Genomic DNA, 13,789 nt, shown 5'->3' with positions numbered 1-13,789 from the left:
CCTCACTGACATTCACCGACTTACACCTGATGCAAGGAACTGGATTTCAAACCTGGACATTGACCTATAAACTGATCGTTGCAAACCAAGCCAATGCCATATGAAGAAAAAGAATGGAGAACACATGCCAGGCAAGAATCTTCCCCTGGCAACACCTCCCAGCAGCCAGAAACCCTCCTGTCTAGCATTAGAGCAAGCCCTAGCAATTCCCCACCATCACCACCTTTTATCTACCCCAGGAAACTGTCCGTTTCCTCAAGGGCTTAAACCTCTGGAGACTAGCCAATGTTAAAATGCTATAAACTTTCTACATCTCCTAAGTTAAGATTTTCAAAGCCACCTAGGAGATTTGGACAGCAATATCCATTGCTTTTAAAAGATATTAATCATTCAAATCTCTTAGGCAACTTTGCAAATCTCCGCCATACACTTTATCTCAGCAAGCAAAGCAGCTGCTTGCTAAGTTGAGTACTGTTCTGAATATTGAAAATGACATTCAGCATTTGTATATTTTCACAGCTGATACACTTATCTTTGCAATTCAAACTCCCGCACCCACACATACTTTTTTCCCGTAATTACATCTTAAACTAAACTAAAACACCTCTGTGAATAAATGACATGACTTTTAAGAGGTAAAGGAGAAATATTTTTAATGTAAGCCTATTATGCTTTATTTTGATGCATCTGTATTCTTGTCATAGGATATAAAAGGCATGAGAAAAATTCATACAAAATTGGACACTGATAAAGTACTTCCCATAACTTTTTAAAAAGGCTGTTTTTCTCACTGTTTATAATCTCGGGAAGAACTGAAGATTCTGCCTTTGCAAAACACTATAAATATAAGAGAGAGGTCAAGTTACACAGTGCATGTACTTACAATGCTGCTACAGATGTAATATGAGCACATAACTGCAAATACTACAATTTGAAATTTTTAAAAAATAAAGTTAAGCCTCATTTTTACTAGTCTGCTCACTGAAGAATTAATATCCTTTTGTTCTATGTGTGGACTCATCATGAGTGAAAAGATAATATCAATATACAGACACATTACAATGAACAGTTTCATGTTAACATAGAATGTCACCTTATCCTCTCTGTCTCTGACCAGAGATGACTAGTCTAAAAAGGCATCTTTCATCTGTGTAAATGGCTTACCGGGGGGCATTGCAGATTGCTTGGAATAGAATTTTCTCACAGAAATGGAGCTAAGAGTATAATACAAATAATAGCATTGTGCAGTGCCTTCCAGTGTTTTACATGTTCTTTTGTGCAGGATAAAACAACAATAATAACTTTCTTTCAGTTTTTGACAGCCTCGGGTATTTAGAAATCATAGCTAATAGGGTTTTTTTTGTGTGTGTGTGTCTGTGTATTTCAGGATGGAATGGGGAACCTGAGAATCACAGAGAAAGGTCTGAAGCTAGAAGGAGATTCAGAATTCTTGAAACCTCTCTACGCCAAAGAAATCCGATCCAGACCAGTAAGTTATGCAGAAAGGAGAAAGAATGATCATATTTCTGTTTTCTAAACCCTAGCAAATATATCGGTAGTGGCACCCAGCCACTTCATGACTGTAAATCAGCCTGGCTGCACTGTGCAAGGGTAATTTGGGGAATGAGCCAGTAACGTGTCTGTTGTGTAGTTGCATGTGTTTTTGTGGGAGGAGAAGGCAGTGTTGTTTGAAGAGCAGATAAAATGCTTCCAGGACATCTGGGATTTCACACAGTCTTTTCTCCTCCTTTTGATGTAGGACACGTATTAATAAGAAATGCTTATTTTAGAATTCCTCATTTTTTTATGGGTAGAGTGATGGCAGAGTTGTGAAATCCACCTTCCCCTTTATTAGTTATCACTACTACCTGAAAATGTAGAGGTGTGATCAATACATCTGGGCCTGATTCAGCCTCGATTAATCTTTTAAAGTCTTTTTTACCATGGGCTCAATTCTGCAAGGTGCTGAGAACTCTGCAATTTTTGTAATTACATATCACTAAAACTAACAGCAAACGTGGGAAAATAACTGAAAGTATAAATTAGAAGAAGCCCAAATGTGACTAAAATAGAAGGACTGATTAGGTTATATGCAGCTTCTGTTTCCTACTGATACTTCATGGAAGGCATCATACATTCTGTTTCCTGTTCAGAAGTGTTCATTTTAATTGGATAGCAACTTCACACTTTGATAGTGGCAGATAGCTAATTAGATATTGCTAACATCACTTTAGCTCTGCATTTCGGTGGTCATGTAGAATTTGGAACTTCTAGAGTAATCAATGCAACATCCAATACAATATTCAATTTAATTACTTAAGATTGTAATCCCCTGTAAAATGGCAGTTGATTGATTTATGCAATCATTATAGTTTAGGAAGAGAAGCAAATGAAACAATATTCATATTTATTAATGTTTCCATGTGGGAATTAAAGGAGAGCCTTAGACCACCATATGTGTAATTTCATTCACTTAGCATAGAGTACATGAAAAAATGCATTGTAGAGTTGATAAATATATCAAAAGAGTAGCTAAATACATTTTTTTCTGTTAGATTTTGGAAATAACATTTGATTTTAAGAGAATGAAGAGGAAGTTGCATTTATTGCTGCTGGGAAGTTTATCCTTTAGTCTGCATCATGTTAATCTACACCTCAGTCTGATGGAGGGATAAAAGATATCTTCTCATGCTACTTGCGGCTCTGACACCAGACTGCACGCTGTGGTGGGTGGTTTTATGAAGGCCAAGCAGCAGGTAAAATAAATCCTATGTGAATGTTACTGCGTTAGAGGACTTTTCCCTTTTTCCAATATATCGCTGTTGTTCAGAGAAGACTCCAGCTGTGAATTCAAGGGCCTGATCAAAAACCCAGTGGCATCCATGAGCATTTTTCCACTGGCTTCAGTGGGCTGGGGATTGTGTCTCACAATCTCTATGGAACTGAACTATGCACAATTCCACTGACCCCCAGTGGAGTTGCGTGAGGTGAATTTATCCCGATCTTTCCAACTGTCAGACCACATTCAGACCTCGTGGTCAGCAGGTCCAACTCTGTTGCTTTCAGTGAAGTTGTGCTTTCTTATGCCAGGTCTGAATTTGACTCACCATGTCTAAGTGAGACTCTGCTACATAAGGTGATCCTTTTGGAATATATGCAAGTACCTTTCAATTACCAGAACAATAATCTTCCATATACGGGCAGCATTTTGTTTCTGATCTAACCAGAGCATTCTTGTGAAATGAAATGTATTGCCAGTTACAGAGCTTGAAAAATATCATAAAAACTAAGTGCCAAACTCAGCTCTCGGTTGCATCTATGGAAATCAGCCATTACTATTAAGTTACTTAGGATTTTCGCCAATGCAGAATGTGGTGTTAAAAATGCATCGTGTAAGAGACAAGAAATTTAAATAATGGTAAATAATAAAACATTCCAGGAATACGTTAATATATAATATTTTCATGTGTTTTAGTAAACAACCTAAGACTGGCGTGCAGTCTGCTAGCTTAGCTAATGGTTTTATTTATTGCTCAGCAGACTTGCAGATGACAGTTATTTATAGTAGGTGTAGTAAGCAAAAGACAGCGAATTACATTTCAGTGTAATTTCCTCTAGTAGAAGAGTTACACAGTAAATGCAGTGTTATCTGTATGCAGTAGAGATCATGGGGCCAGATTCATGGCAAGAGTAGTTGCAGTCTCATGATCTCAATGAAGCTGTTCCAGTTTTACATTTGACCACATGGGCGTATCAGAGGACTCCCTATCTTGTGAATCTCTCTCTCTCTGGACGGAGCGGTGTAATCCCTGTGGAAATGTCTTAGGAATGCATCTCAATAAGTGGTGGTAGCCTCAATTCATTAGCCACTCCTTTCCTTCTCAGATGTCTCTTTAATGCCATCTTGGTTCATGATTAAAAGCATCTACAGATTTTTACCTTAGGAATCAGAGCCTCAGACCTAAAGATAGCAGAAGTTTTCCATTTAAAAGGTACATTTAATGGTCACTGTGGGTCCAGATTGCCCCCTCTTGGGAAAGAACCCATGGGTTAGGAAGAAGGAAAAGCCCACAAGATGTAAGTAACCTCTTGGCTGCTCTGATTTACACTGAAGCTGGAGCAGCTCTGGAAGTTTCAGAATAAGAGAACTATAACTGGCTGGTGCTCCTCACCCTTTCTGTAGAGTGGTTGGGTTCAATCTGACTGCCTCTTGTAAGGTGTCCCACAATAGAGGTCCTGCCACTGAAATTGCACAGTCCATAGTCTAGACATAGCACTGTTGCATGTGATTTATCATGACCAAAGGGAGACGTGTTTGTGGGATCGCCTTCATGAAATACTGGCAGTATATTACTGGGCATCAGAGCATTATGGGCAGTTTCATGAACACGGGGGTTGTTCTAGCACTCACAGTAATTCTGAGAAATGCGTGCTAATTTACCACAGTGATGAGTGCATCCTTTCGCCTTGTTTTCAAGGAAAATGATAAATGCACCGGGTTTTCCAGAAATGAGCAGAGCATCTTAAACTCTCAGCTGAACATTCTGCACACTAAACGTTATTTTCCATGCCACTTGCATGGAACACGAGCATCTTGCTGCATTTAATTAAGAAGTTAACTGGACCATGAAGTGTTGCCTGAGTAAATAAAAGTGATTTGTACTTAGCCAAGAAGGCACATTAGGCATCTTTTTATTTCTTTACTTGCACATAAATTATGGAGATTATTAAAAATTGGAAGGGTCACCTATAAACTCATCTGCAGCTCAGATTCATTGTTGCTCTCAAAATGTAACTGTCTTGCTAACTGTTGTAATTTATTGTGGACAATTGTGCGAACCATCTGTTTACTTTTTAAAATCAGACAAACTTCTACTGAAAGTTGCACATCAGAGCACACCTGTTAATTTTATGTGCTGGAAACAGGGCCCCAACATTGGGGGGGGGGGGGAGGATACTCTTTACCAGGGCCCAGAGGCCCTGGGGAGCCTGGCCCAGGCTGCAACCTCCATCACCCTCATTACAGGAGGGTGCCCATGTTAAAAGTTTGTACTGGGCCTGAAAAAATTATGCTTGGGTCCTGGCTGGAGAGGGTGATAAGTTTTTTGTGGTCTCAATCTGCCATTATTTTGATTTTCACTTTTTTAAAATTCTAGTCAAATGTCATGCCTCTTTTGAGAAGAGTTATTAACAGGCAGGTTCCTTGACACGTCCTTCAAGCAAAGCTTTAGCCTTCTTTAATGCAAATGATTTGTTTTGTTTTGAGGTTTGCTATGTCCAGGTCTATAGGCAATTTATAATGGAGTTTGGTGTGTAATGTGCTGTATTTTCTGCCCTGATAATAACAGAAATAAATAGTGTGATGCGATTACACAGTAATAGTATAGACTTGGTGAGTAACCATAGGGCAGCTAGAGAGATGATAATCTCACATTAGGAAACAGGAAGAGTTCTTCTCATGTCCCAAATTTAGCATTCACAAATCCTCATTCAAGAGGTAACGGCAATTCATCTTATGTTATTTAAAGCAAGTGATGATTTTGTCTTTTACAGTAATAATTTCTAGCTAGTATGTAGAAAATTAGATCACACTCCTGCAGATAGTTATGTACATGCATAACTTTTCTTACATGAGCAATACCATTGAATGCAACAGGAGTACTCAGATGAGTAAAGTGTGTGTTTGCAGGATCAGGACCTTCTGCATTATAAAGGTGCTGAGCTTGACCCTGCAATCATTTTCATATGGGCCAACTCACATACCCACCCGGAGCCCCATTGGCTTGGCTCGGGCTCTGTGCAAGTGGATTGGACTAGGCAAGAGATTGGATTACCGGATTGAGCCCTCACACAGATAAAAATGTGTCCATTAGTTACACCCATTCAACCTTAAGACACAAAGATGTTGTGCAGATGTAAATGATGTATTACAAAGCATTTTACGGATTTTATTTGATCAGGTTCATCGTTGCACTGGAATACAGAGTTCTTTCCTTTAGGGAAAAAACCCCCCCAACAAAATCCAGTCTTTAAAACAGTTTTAAACTATTCCTGAAAAATTAATGACAAATTTTGAAAGCAAAAGGTTGGATGCAAAAAAAAGACAGTGCTTCCATCTTGATTTTTATTTTCAGATGATGCTATGGGCCCTAATGCTGTAAACTCCTTCTGGGGGGTGACTTCCTCTGTGATGCGTAGTCCTGCTCACTTCTGCGGGAGTCTGCCCATTCTGAGTAGCTTGCATGGTCAAGGCCGTAGAACATAACGTTGTCAGAACTCCCACTGACTTCAGTGGCAACAGGATGCCACCCGGTATTTACCCATGGGGCCCGATCCTGCAGTAGGAATCTGCATGGTGTGTGAGCCCACAGTCGCAGATCCAATCGTGGGATTGGGGTCGACAAATATTATCTTTTTTGCTCATGTTTAATTAGTTGTTGCCAATGCAATAGCTTTAAATAGCAGCTTCATCCACTATGATTTCATGCATTTTCTATTTCTGTTAATGATTCAGTTTTCATTAGTAAAAACTCTTCCCTAGGCCAATATTTAAATGATACAAACCGTAAAGGAAGCTTTTAAGGCTGATAAATCATTATTTCGCACCTGACTTGTCTCCTAGTGTACATATTTGGAAAGAGAAGGTGGCTTACGTGCCATAATCCAGGTGTTGACTAGTAGTATTGTTCTGCAGTTGTACCTGTCACAAAGCTAAAATTGCACATTCATAAACAGTGAAATATACAGGTGGAACTAAACAGAGACATGCACCCATAAAGGGGCATGCCTGCCTCAGAGCCAAAAATACATATTGATAAACAATAAAATACAAATTTGGATTAAAAAGCAACATCCACCCACAAAGAGAGACAAGTGCAGAGGGGAAGATAATTGCAACATTCTGCAGTCAAGCTGTGTAGTTAGAATTTAGCTTTCAGTGAAGTCTCAGACAGCTCACACAAAAGGAACACGTTGGGGGGGAAAACATTTCGTCTTCCTTTGTCAGTGTTTACAGGACAAGAAAAAGATACTGAGTTAGTTTCTTAATGATGAAGGCCCTGCTCCAGCCTTTAAACACATGAATAGTCCAATGAAGTCAATGCAAGGAAAAAAAAAAGTTCATTTCTGCTTCTTAAATCGTCAGTTCAGTGGACTCGGGAAGCAAACTCTGAAGAGAACAAATGGGACTTGCATTGTGCTCTGTCAGCCCAGTGGGCATAGCAGTGGTTCTTAACCTATTTACCATTGTGGGTGGCATAGGCATCTCTCTGTGTTATGGGGGCTGCACCCACACACTCTATATACTACCTGTGCAGCCCTGAGGATATCTGTGTGCTGACTGGGTTCAGAACCATTGGTCTATAGCGTAAGAGCTGAGGGCCCTCGGTGGATAATGCTTTCATGTCAGATGCCTGATCTTTAATTCTAGGGGCCATCAGCTGGAGCGCCCCATTCGCCATTGTGCAGAGTAATGCATTCTCTCAGGTAGCCAGGACTCTCACGATGAACGGCAAAGCCATGGAACTGTGCAGGAACCCCTGTAATGACACAGTCCACCGACTGCTCCCCGTCTCGGTAGAATCCAGGTAACAGATGTTGCCAAAATATTATTTAGAAATCCTATTAACTTGACAAATGAAAAGGCTAATTACCAACTATCTAACAAAGGGAGCCTTTCTCACAGCTACCCCTTCTCCCCCTCCCATCCCCCAGGGCTATCAAACATAGACAGCACTGTCCTTTCAGCCAATTTGTCGTGTGTGTGTTTCCGTCGAGACCGCACTCCAACTGTCTCTTTCTGTTCAATCGCCTGAGAGTCCTGCCTCCCCACTAGCTGTCAGTGAGGAGGACCAGACATGACAGACCGAGGCATTTAACGTAGCAGCATTGTGGATGGCAAGAAGTGTCAACCAGCACTAGCAGTTGATGCTGACTCCTCACTGCTCTGATGTGTGGAGCAGGTGTAGCTGGGCCGAAGGCAGTTCAGCATCCGGCGGGATTTGGAAGAATATGCTTCCCTCCCGCCCGCTTCAGATTTCCATGCTCAAGTAGTGAAGTCCACAGATCCCACCATGGAACTTCAGTCTCTTTGCTCTTTTGGGGCCCAGACTCAGTGGCACAGGCATGTCCTGCCTGCTGACGAACTGGACGATGAAGATGACTTTCACAGCGACTGTGAAAACTGTCTCCTAGCTGGATACCAGTGCTGGTCAAAACTTTCCAACATTTCATTTTTTTAAAGGAAGTTTTGGGTGTTGGCTGTCAGAATACTGACCCTTGCATCGGAATTAAGCATTGTTTTGTGGATTCCCCCAAAAGGACAGACAGAGGAAGCTCTTCAATAAAAAAAAACTCTTTTGAAATAACTCCACAAGTTACGTTTTGAAGTAAAATCTCATTGAAGCATTTTGAAAAGAATTTCATTAAATGTTGCTAACATGTCATAAGCTCCCTTAAATGGAAGGTTAATGGCTCATAACATTTGTAAGCTTTTTAATTTCATGCAATATGAGCAGCATAATCAGCATCTATTAAAGGCAATCAAGTGTGCCAAGTTGGGCTACCTACCTTGGCTTTTGTCTATATTTTTATAGGGGGCACACCTCTAAACAAACTCTGGAAACAATGTGTTTGTACTTGTGTTGTACTAACAATTTTGTGGTGTACAGCAAAGAAACAGCTGACATGATCACTGTAGAAGTATCCGAATTCATAAATTGAATAAACACTTTCAGTTACTGCCTTTCTCTTTCCAGTAAAGAGAATTGATTAAAGACCTGTAGATTTATGTAGGGTTCATTAACAGCCACAAAAGTCAAACATCAGGAAGGAGAGGAGACAGAAAGAAAACTTCTTAAATAACCCCCACAATTTTGCTGATTCATTTCCTTCCAGTATAGTGAAACACAACAACCTTAGTTTTTGGTTTTGTTTCCCCTTGGGCTGAACTTTGTGGTTATAAAAGTAAGGCCTCGCATCACGTCCCAAGGGTCAGATGCTGAGTTAGGACTAAATGCTGAATGCTTCATGGACTTCTGCATTGCATCTCAACCTTGACCCCATAAACTTCTCAGCAGTTCTGCTACTGAGGCTCTACCACGGAGAAGACCTTAGGTGTGTGATGATATTATGTTTCCTACCAAGTTGAAAACAGGATGGTATTGTGTTCCCATCTGAGTCGTGTGTCCTGGGACACAATAGGGCACATCTTAGGATCTTAAAAAGTAAATAAATATTTGATTTAATTTATGCTTACGAAAAAGGGCATGAAATATTTCTTTGTAAGACAAATGAGAGAGTAGCTGAACAGAATGAATCTTACTTCAGTGCCTGCTTTGGACTTGGATTGGACTTCATTTTAATGCCTGATGTATTAGTTCATGTCTAGCATCTGGCATTCACAGGTTAACCGCTTTGTAAATTAATAGGCATCTCGCCTCTCTCTGCTGTCTTTTCATTCCTTTTCTTTAGCAAATTTGTAGGGGCGATATATCGTTCATAGCTCTGGCTAACTATTTTCTCTCTTCAGTCTCCTATCACAAGCTATCTCTTGTGCTATCACAGCCTACAGTGTGAGTTCTCTGTAGATAGGAGAGGTGAGGATTTGGATTACCTGTTGCTTAGTTAGCAGCATAAGACAGAATGACTGTTAAGAGAGAAATCGGATTGGCTGTTGGGTAGAGACAGGCCTGGACTAGACCCTTGGATCTTATACTTTGGGGATGAAGTCTTGAATTCTGAATCCAGAACCAGATCCAGATTTTGTTGCTAGGGTCCCTCTCACCAAACTGTAGATTCGCAGAGAAGCAAGCCTTACAAAGAGTTGAGTCAGACTCAACGGAGACTCTCAGAGCTGCTCAGAGAACAGCCTGTGCTACTGCAATCTGCTGCATTTCTTTCTGTCAAGGACAAAAACCCTGAGTTTAAGGATTTATTAAGTCTAGACATCTACGCTGACAAACAGGACTCTGCTTGCTTTGCATACACTTGAATTTAAAAATAGCCACTGTAATACTTAACATTACAGAGCGGTGGAGCTTAGTGGAATGTGAATAGATAGAGGATCGACACATAGACAGATGGAGAATTGGACAAATAGAAATAGGGACAGAGATTAGATAGAAATATAATCATTTTCTCTACGGATATTCCTTAGGTTATGATATTTTTTGAAAGTCTTGCTAGCAAAGCCTCATGCTCTCCTTTCAGAGGACACAGACCGCTCCTTCAGTTGTTGTTTTTTATCAAAACTGTCTCAATAGCAGAGTTGCACATTTTACAGATCAGAGCTGTCCGATTCATCAAACTGCACTGTCATTACTCGGCTCGGGTAGATGTGGCCAGACTCACAGACAGTGCAGACTATGTGTACTTTACTTTGTAACAGGAATACAGAATCAGACTTTTTCTGGCGCTCATCAACTGCTTTGCCAGTAATAAAAATTACACAGCCCTCACTGGTCCCTGCGGGATAGAAATCAGAGTTCAGAAATGAGGGACACGATTAGGTTAAAATAAGAACCATCCTGAACTCTCACAACTTTGAACAGAACCTTTTGTGATGCTTGGAAAAGTTTGACTAGCTGTACTGGAAAGAAAAAGCACCTTCTGTGTTCCTTTGTGCTTCCTAGTCTGGCTGGACAGTGTTATTTTCAGTGTCAGCCAACGGTCTGAATTTCAGTGTCTCTGGAAATCTTACTGAATACACCTGGCCTTTCTGCCCTTGTATATGGAAACGCGTGAGAAGAAGCAACATTGTTCTGTGCTGTTTTTGGAGGAACCGTGCTGTAATGCAATACGCTGCAGAATCTGCATGGTGTTTATAAGATATATAATACTGTGGTGAAAAGACAAGACTGTGGGTCCGGGTGGAACAGGAGAGCGGCATACTCTGGCCTGCAAGTGAATCAGGGATTTAGGCCTCACTCCAGTCACACATGTATGCATAATTGAAGGATAGGAGTAGCTCCACTGACGTCAAGGAGATCCTCACATGCATAGCTAGGCACAGGTGTGAGTGCTTTGTTGGTCAGGTAATATTATCAGTACTTCCGTTACAGCTGCACCCAGCAGCAGGACTGAGATTGAAGCCCCATTCTGTGGGGCTGGGTACAAACACACAGGAGGAGATTCCTGCCCCAAAGAGCTTACGATTTAAGCAGATAAGACTGACAAAGGGTGGAAGGGGAAGAGGAGGCACAGATAGGTGAGGTGGCTTGCCCCAGGTCACCTGGCAGGTCACCGGCAAAGCTGGAAGCACCACACACACACCTGACATCTCATTTCAGTGCTTTGTCTGCTAGACCACGCTGCCTCACGTGGAAAGCAGCATCAGTGCGAAGCTGGTCAAAAAAGACATTAAAAAAGTGTTGAGTCAAAAAACGTTTCCCTTTCGGAAAACGCCAGCGTTCATTCCGCCGGTTTTCGGTTTTCGTTCTCGGTTTTTGAATTGTTATGTGCTAACTCTTGAGGCAGAGTGGGGTAGCCTGTTAATTTGTTCAGACTAGTTACAATCCTCTTGCTGGTTCCATTTGATTTTGCTTGTAACCTTTATGGTTAAATGGCTGATTTTCCGTGGCTGTTGCACATAACTATACTTAGCAGTGAGCTAGGGCCCCGTTTCTCCTCTCTGTGGGCACGACTTACATAGGGAAGAGAAACGTCTGTGTGTTTCAACTCAGAGTTTCTTCCTCATTCTTCCATCAGGACAGGGACACTGTTTGCCTTGCATGAAAAGGATGGAGGCGCCACCCTTTGAATCCATGGCTTCCCAAGCACCTCCAAGGGAAACCGGCATCTCTGTGAGTGGTCTTTGTATTTGGGCTGCCACCAGCCCCCTCTCCCGGACTCCCTTAGCTACCATGGCATGTGCAGACTGCCTCTACCACTGTCCCCAAAAGTAACCCTTCAAAGAGACCAGAAAGGAAGGATCAGAAGGGGAAGGATGGTGCAATGGTTAGAGTGCGTGCCAGAACCTAGGGATCAATTCCCTGCTCAGCCATAGACTCCGAGTGAATTTGGGGCAAGTAACATAATCCCTCAGGATGTCAATTCCCATCTGTGAAATAGAGATGACAGCTCTTCTCTACCTCACTGGGTGTTATGATGACAGAGAGAGAGAGAGAGCTTGTGAGACCCGCAGATACTACAGTAATGGACACCGTAGATCCCTTGGGGGCCATAGCGCAGAGAGAAAGGCAGCCTTGACCTGGATTCATTTGCATTTCTTTCCGCTTTGGGTTTGGGGACAAGAATCCAGAGAAGCCACCCCAGGCCTCCATGGAGGGGTTTGGTGCCTTCTCTAGGCACAGGCTTCCCCTACTGACACCCTTTCCAAACGTTGCGTTTCTTTGTATGTCTAGAACTTTGCTGTGCTAGAAACCCCCCCCCCCACACACACACCATAATTTAATTATTGACAGATTAGAGATGATGAGACAAGAGACCCACAAATTGTGTCTGCACCCCAACCGGACTACATGGGAATAATTCAACAGTAGAGAGGGAGAAAGGGACTCAAACCAACAGGCCAGGGCATTAAGAGCTAAACCTGTGAGGTTGTGTACAGAAAAGCCGAAAAGGATAGGAGTTGAAAAGTAACAGAGAAGATCAGAGGTCGAACACGCCTGTTTCTGAATTATAAAGAGCTGCTCGTTTAGGCACTTAGGGAGAGAAGTACAACTGGGAGATGTTAACCCTGTTCATTTGGGAGGGCAAAAAACTGGATGCAGAAAAGAAGGCAAAGCAAATAGAATAATAAAGAGCGCAGCTGAATAATAATGAAAGAGAATCCAGGGGTAGAGATTCTTCCCACAGATTTCAAAACAGGCCTGTCTCCTGAGACATTAGTGCTAGCTGACAAAAGTTATCTTCCCTTTTGTATCATTGAAAGTCTCCTAAATACTATTGCAAATCTTAAAGTCAGTCTGTGGAAACCTTCCTTCGGAATGTCCCATCAACAGGTTTTATTTCATGCTTTTATTTCAAACACTGACTTTTTAAAATTGGCTTTTAAAATAACGTCCTGTTTTTTAAATGATTGATAAACCCCTGTGCGGGATTTGCAATCGTGTGGCGTGCAAGAAATTTAGTAAGAGAGTCTTCAGGGCTGAAGAGTAAAGCTGTGAGAGTGAAAATGACTTTCCATTTAGAAGGATCCCAGGAAGCTTGCTTTTCTTTTCTTTTTCTTTGCTTTGCTTTGCTTTCACAAGGCACCTACAACTTTGATGTTGTGCCTGCAATTCTTTCTCTCCCTGGGTGAGAATAGAGCATCCCACTGGATCTCCCTGATTTAAATGACAGCGGGTGTGTCATCCAACATTTAATAAGCACAAGCTGTTAGGATCTCAGGTCTGTAGGTCCAGTGAAAGACGGGAGCACCAACAGAACAGTGCCCCCTAGCATCGAAAAGGAGAATTGGTTAGCAACTGATTCAGAGGGGAAAGTGCCACTCTGAATCGCCCACATGTCTCTTTGCAGCATTTGGCTTTTCCTTGAAAGTCTCCTACCCGGATACTAAAAGCAGGCTGAGTCCTTTCTAGCTGATGAGATCTGAAAAGATCACAGCCTGTGGTGGAACACCTTGAAATTGAGATGTGTTTTTTTGCAAAGAGGAGCCTTGTAAAACATCAATACCTTAAAGGAGAGAAATAAATAAAATTACTGACAATCAAGTTGATCGGAGAATAAGATAGAGTCATTTGTCTGATGGAACAGGAATAACTCCCCAGCGGGGGCTCCCAGTTCTTTTTCCCTTCCCTTTGATCAGGAGACCGTTGACTGTTTATTA

At 41.6% G+C, this 13,789-nt stretch overlaps 1 protein-coding gene across 3 annotated transcripts in view; it reads left to right on the top strand.

Moving 5' to 3' along the window:
* Positions 1-13,789, top strand: part of SGCD (sarcoglycan delta) — a 425,473-nt gene that overhangs the window by 326,268 nt on the left and 85,416 nt on the right. For all 3 annotated transcript variants that reach the window (XM_067566452.1, XM_067566450.1, XM_067566451.1), the window contains exon 4: positions 1,388-1,489. In XM_067566452.1, coding sequence (XP_067422553.1) covers positions 1,388-1,489 — 102 coding nt within the window. The remainder of the gene's footprint in view (positions 1-1,387; positions 1,490-13,789) is intronic.

The sequence above is a fragment of the Emydura macquarii genome, unplaced genomic scaffold, assembly GCF_026122565.2.
Source record: "Emydura macquarii macquarii isolate MOO-44397 ecotype Brisbane River unplaced genomic scaffold, CSIRO-AGI_Emac_v2 contig_2768, whole genome shotgun sequence".
NCBI lineage: Eukaryota > Metazoa > Chordata > Testudines > Chelidae > Emydura > Emydura macquarii.
The sequence above is the reverse complement of the archived record's forward strand: the minus strand, read 5'-3'. Positions and strand labels throughout refer to the sequence as shown.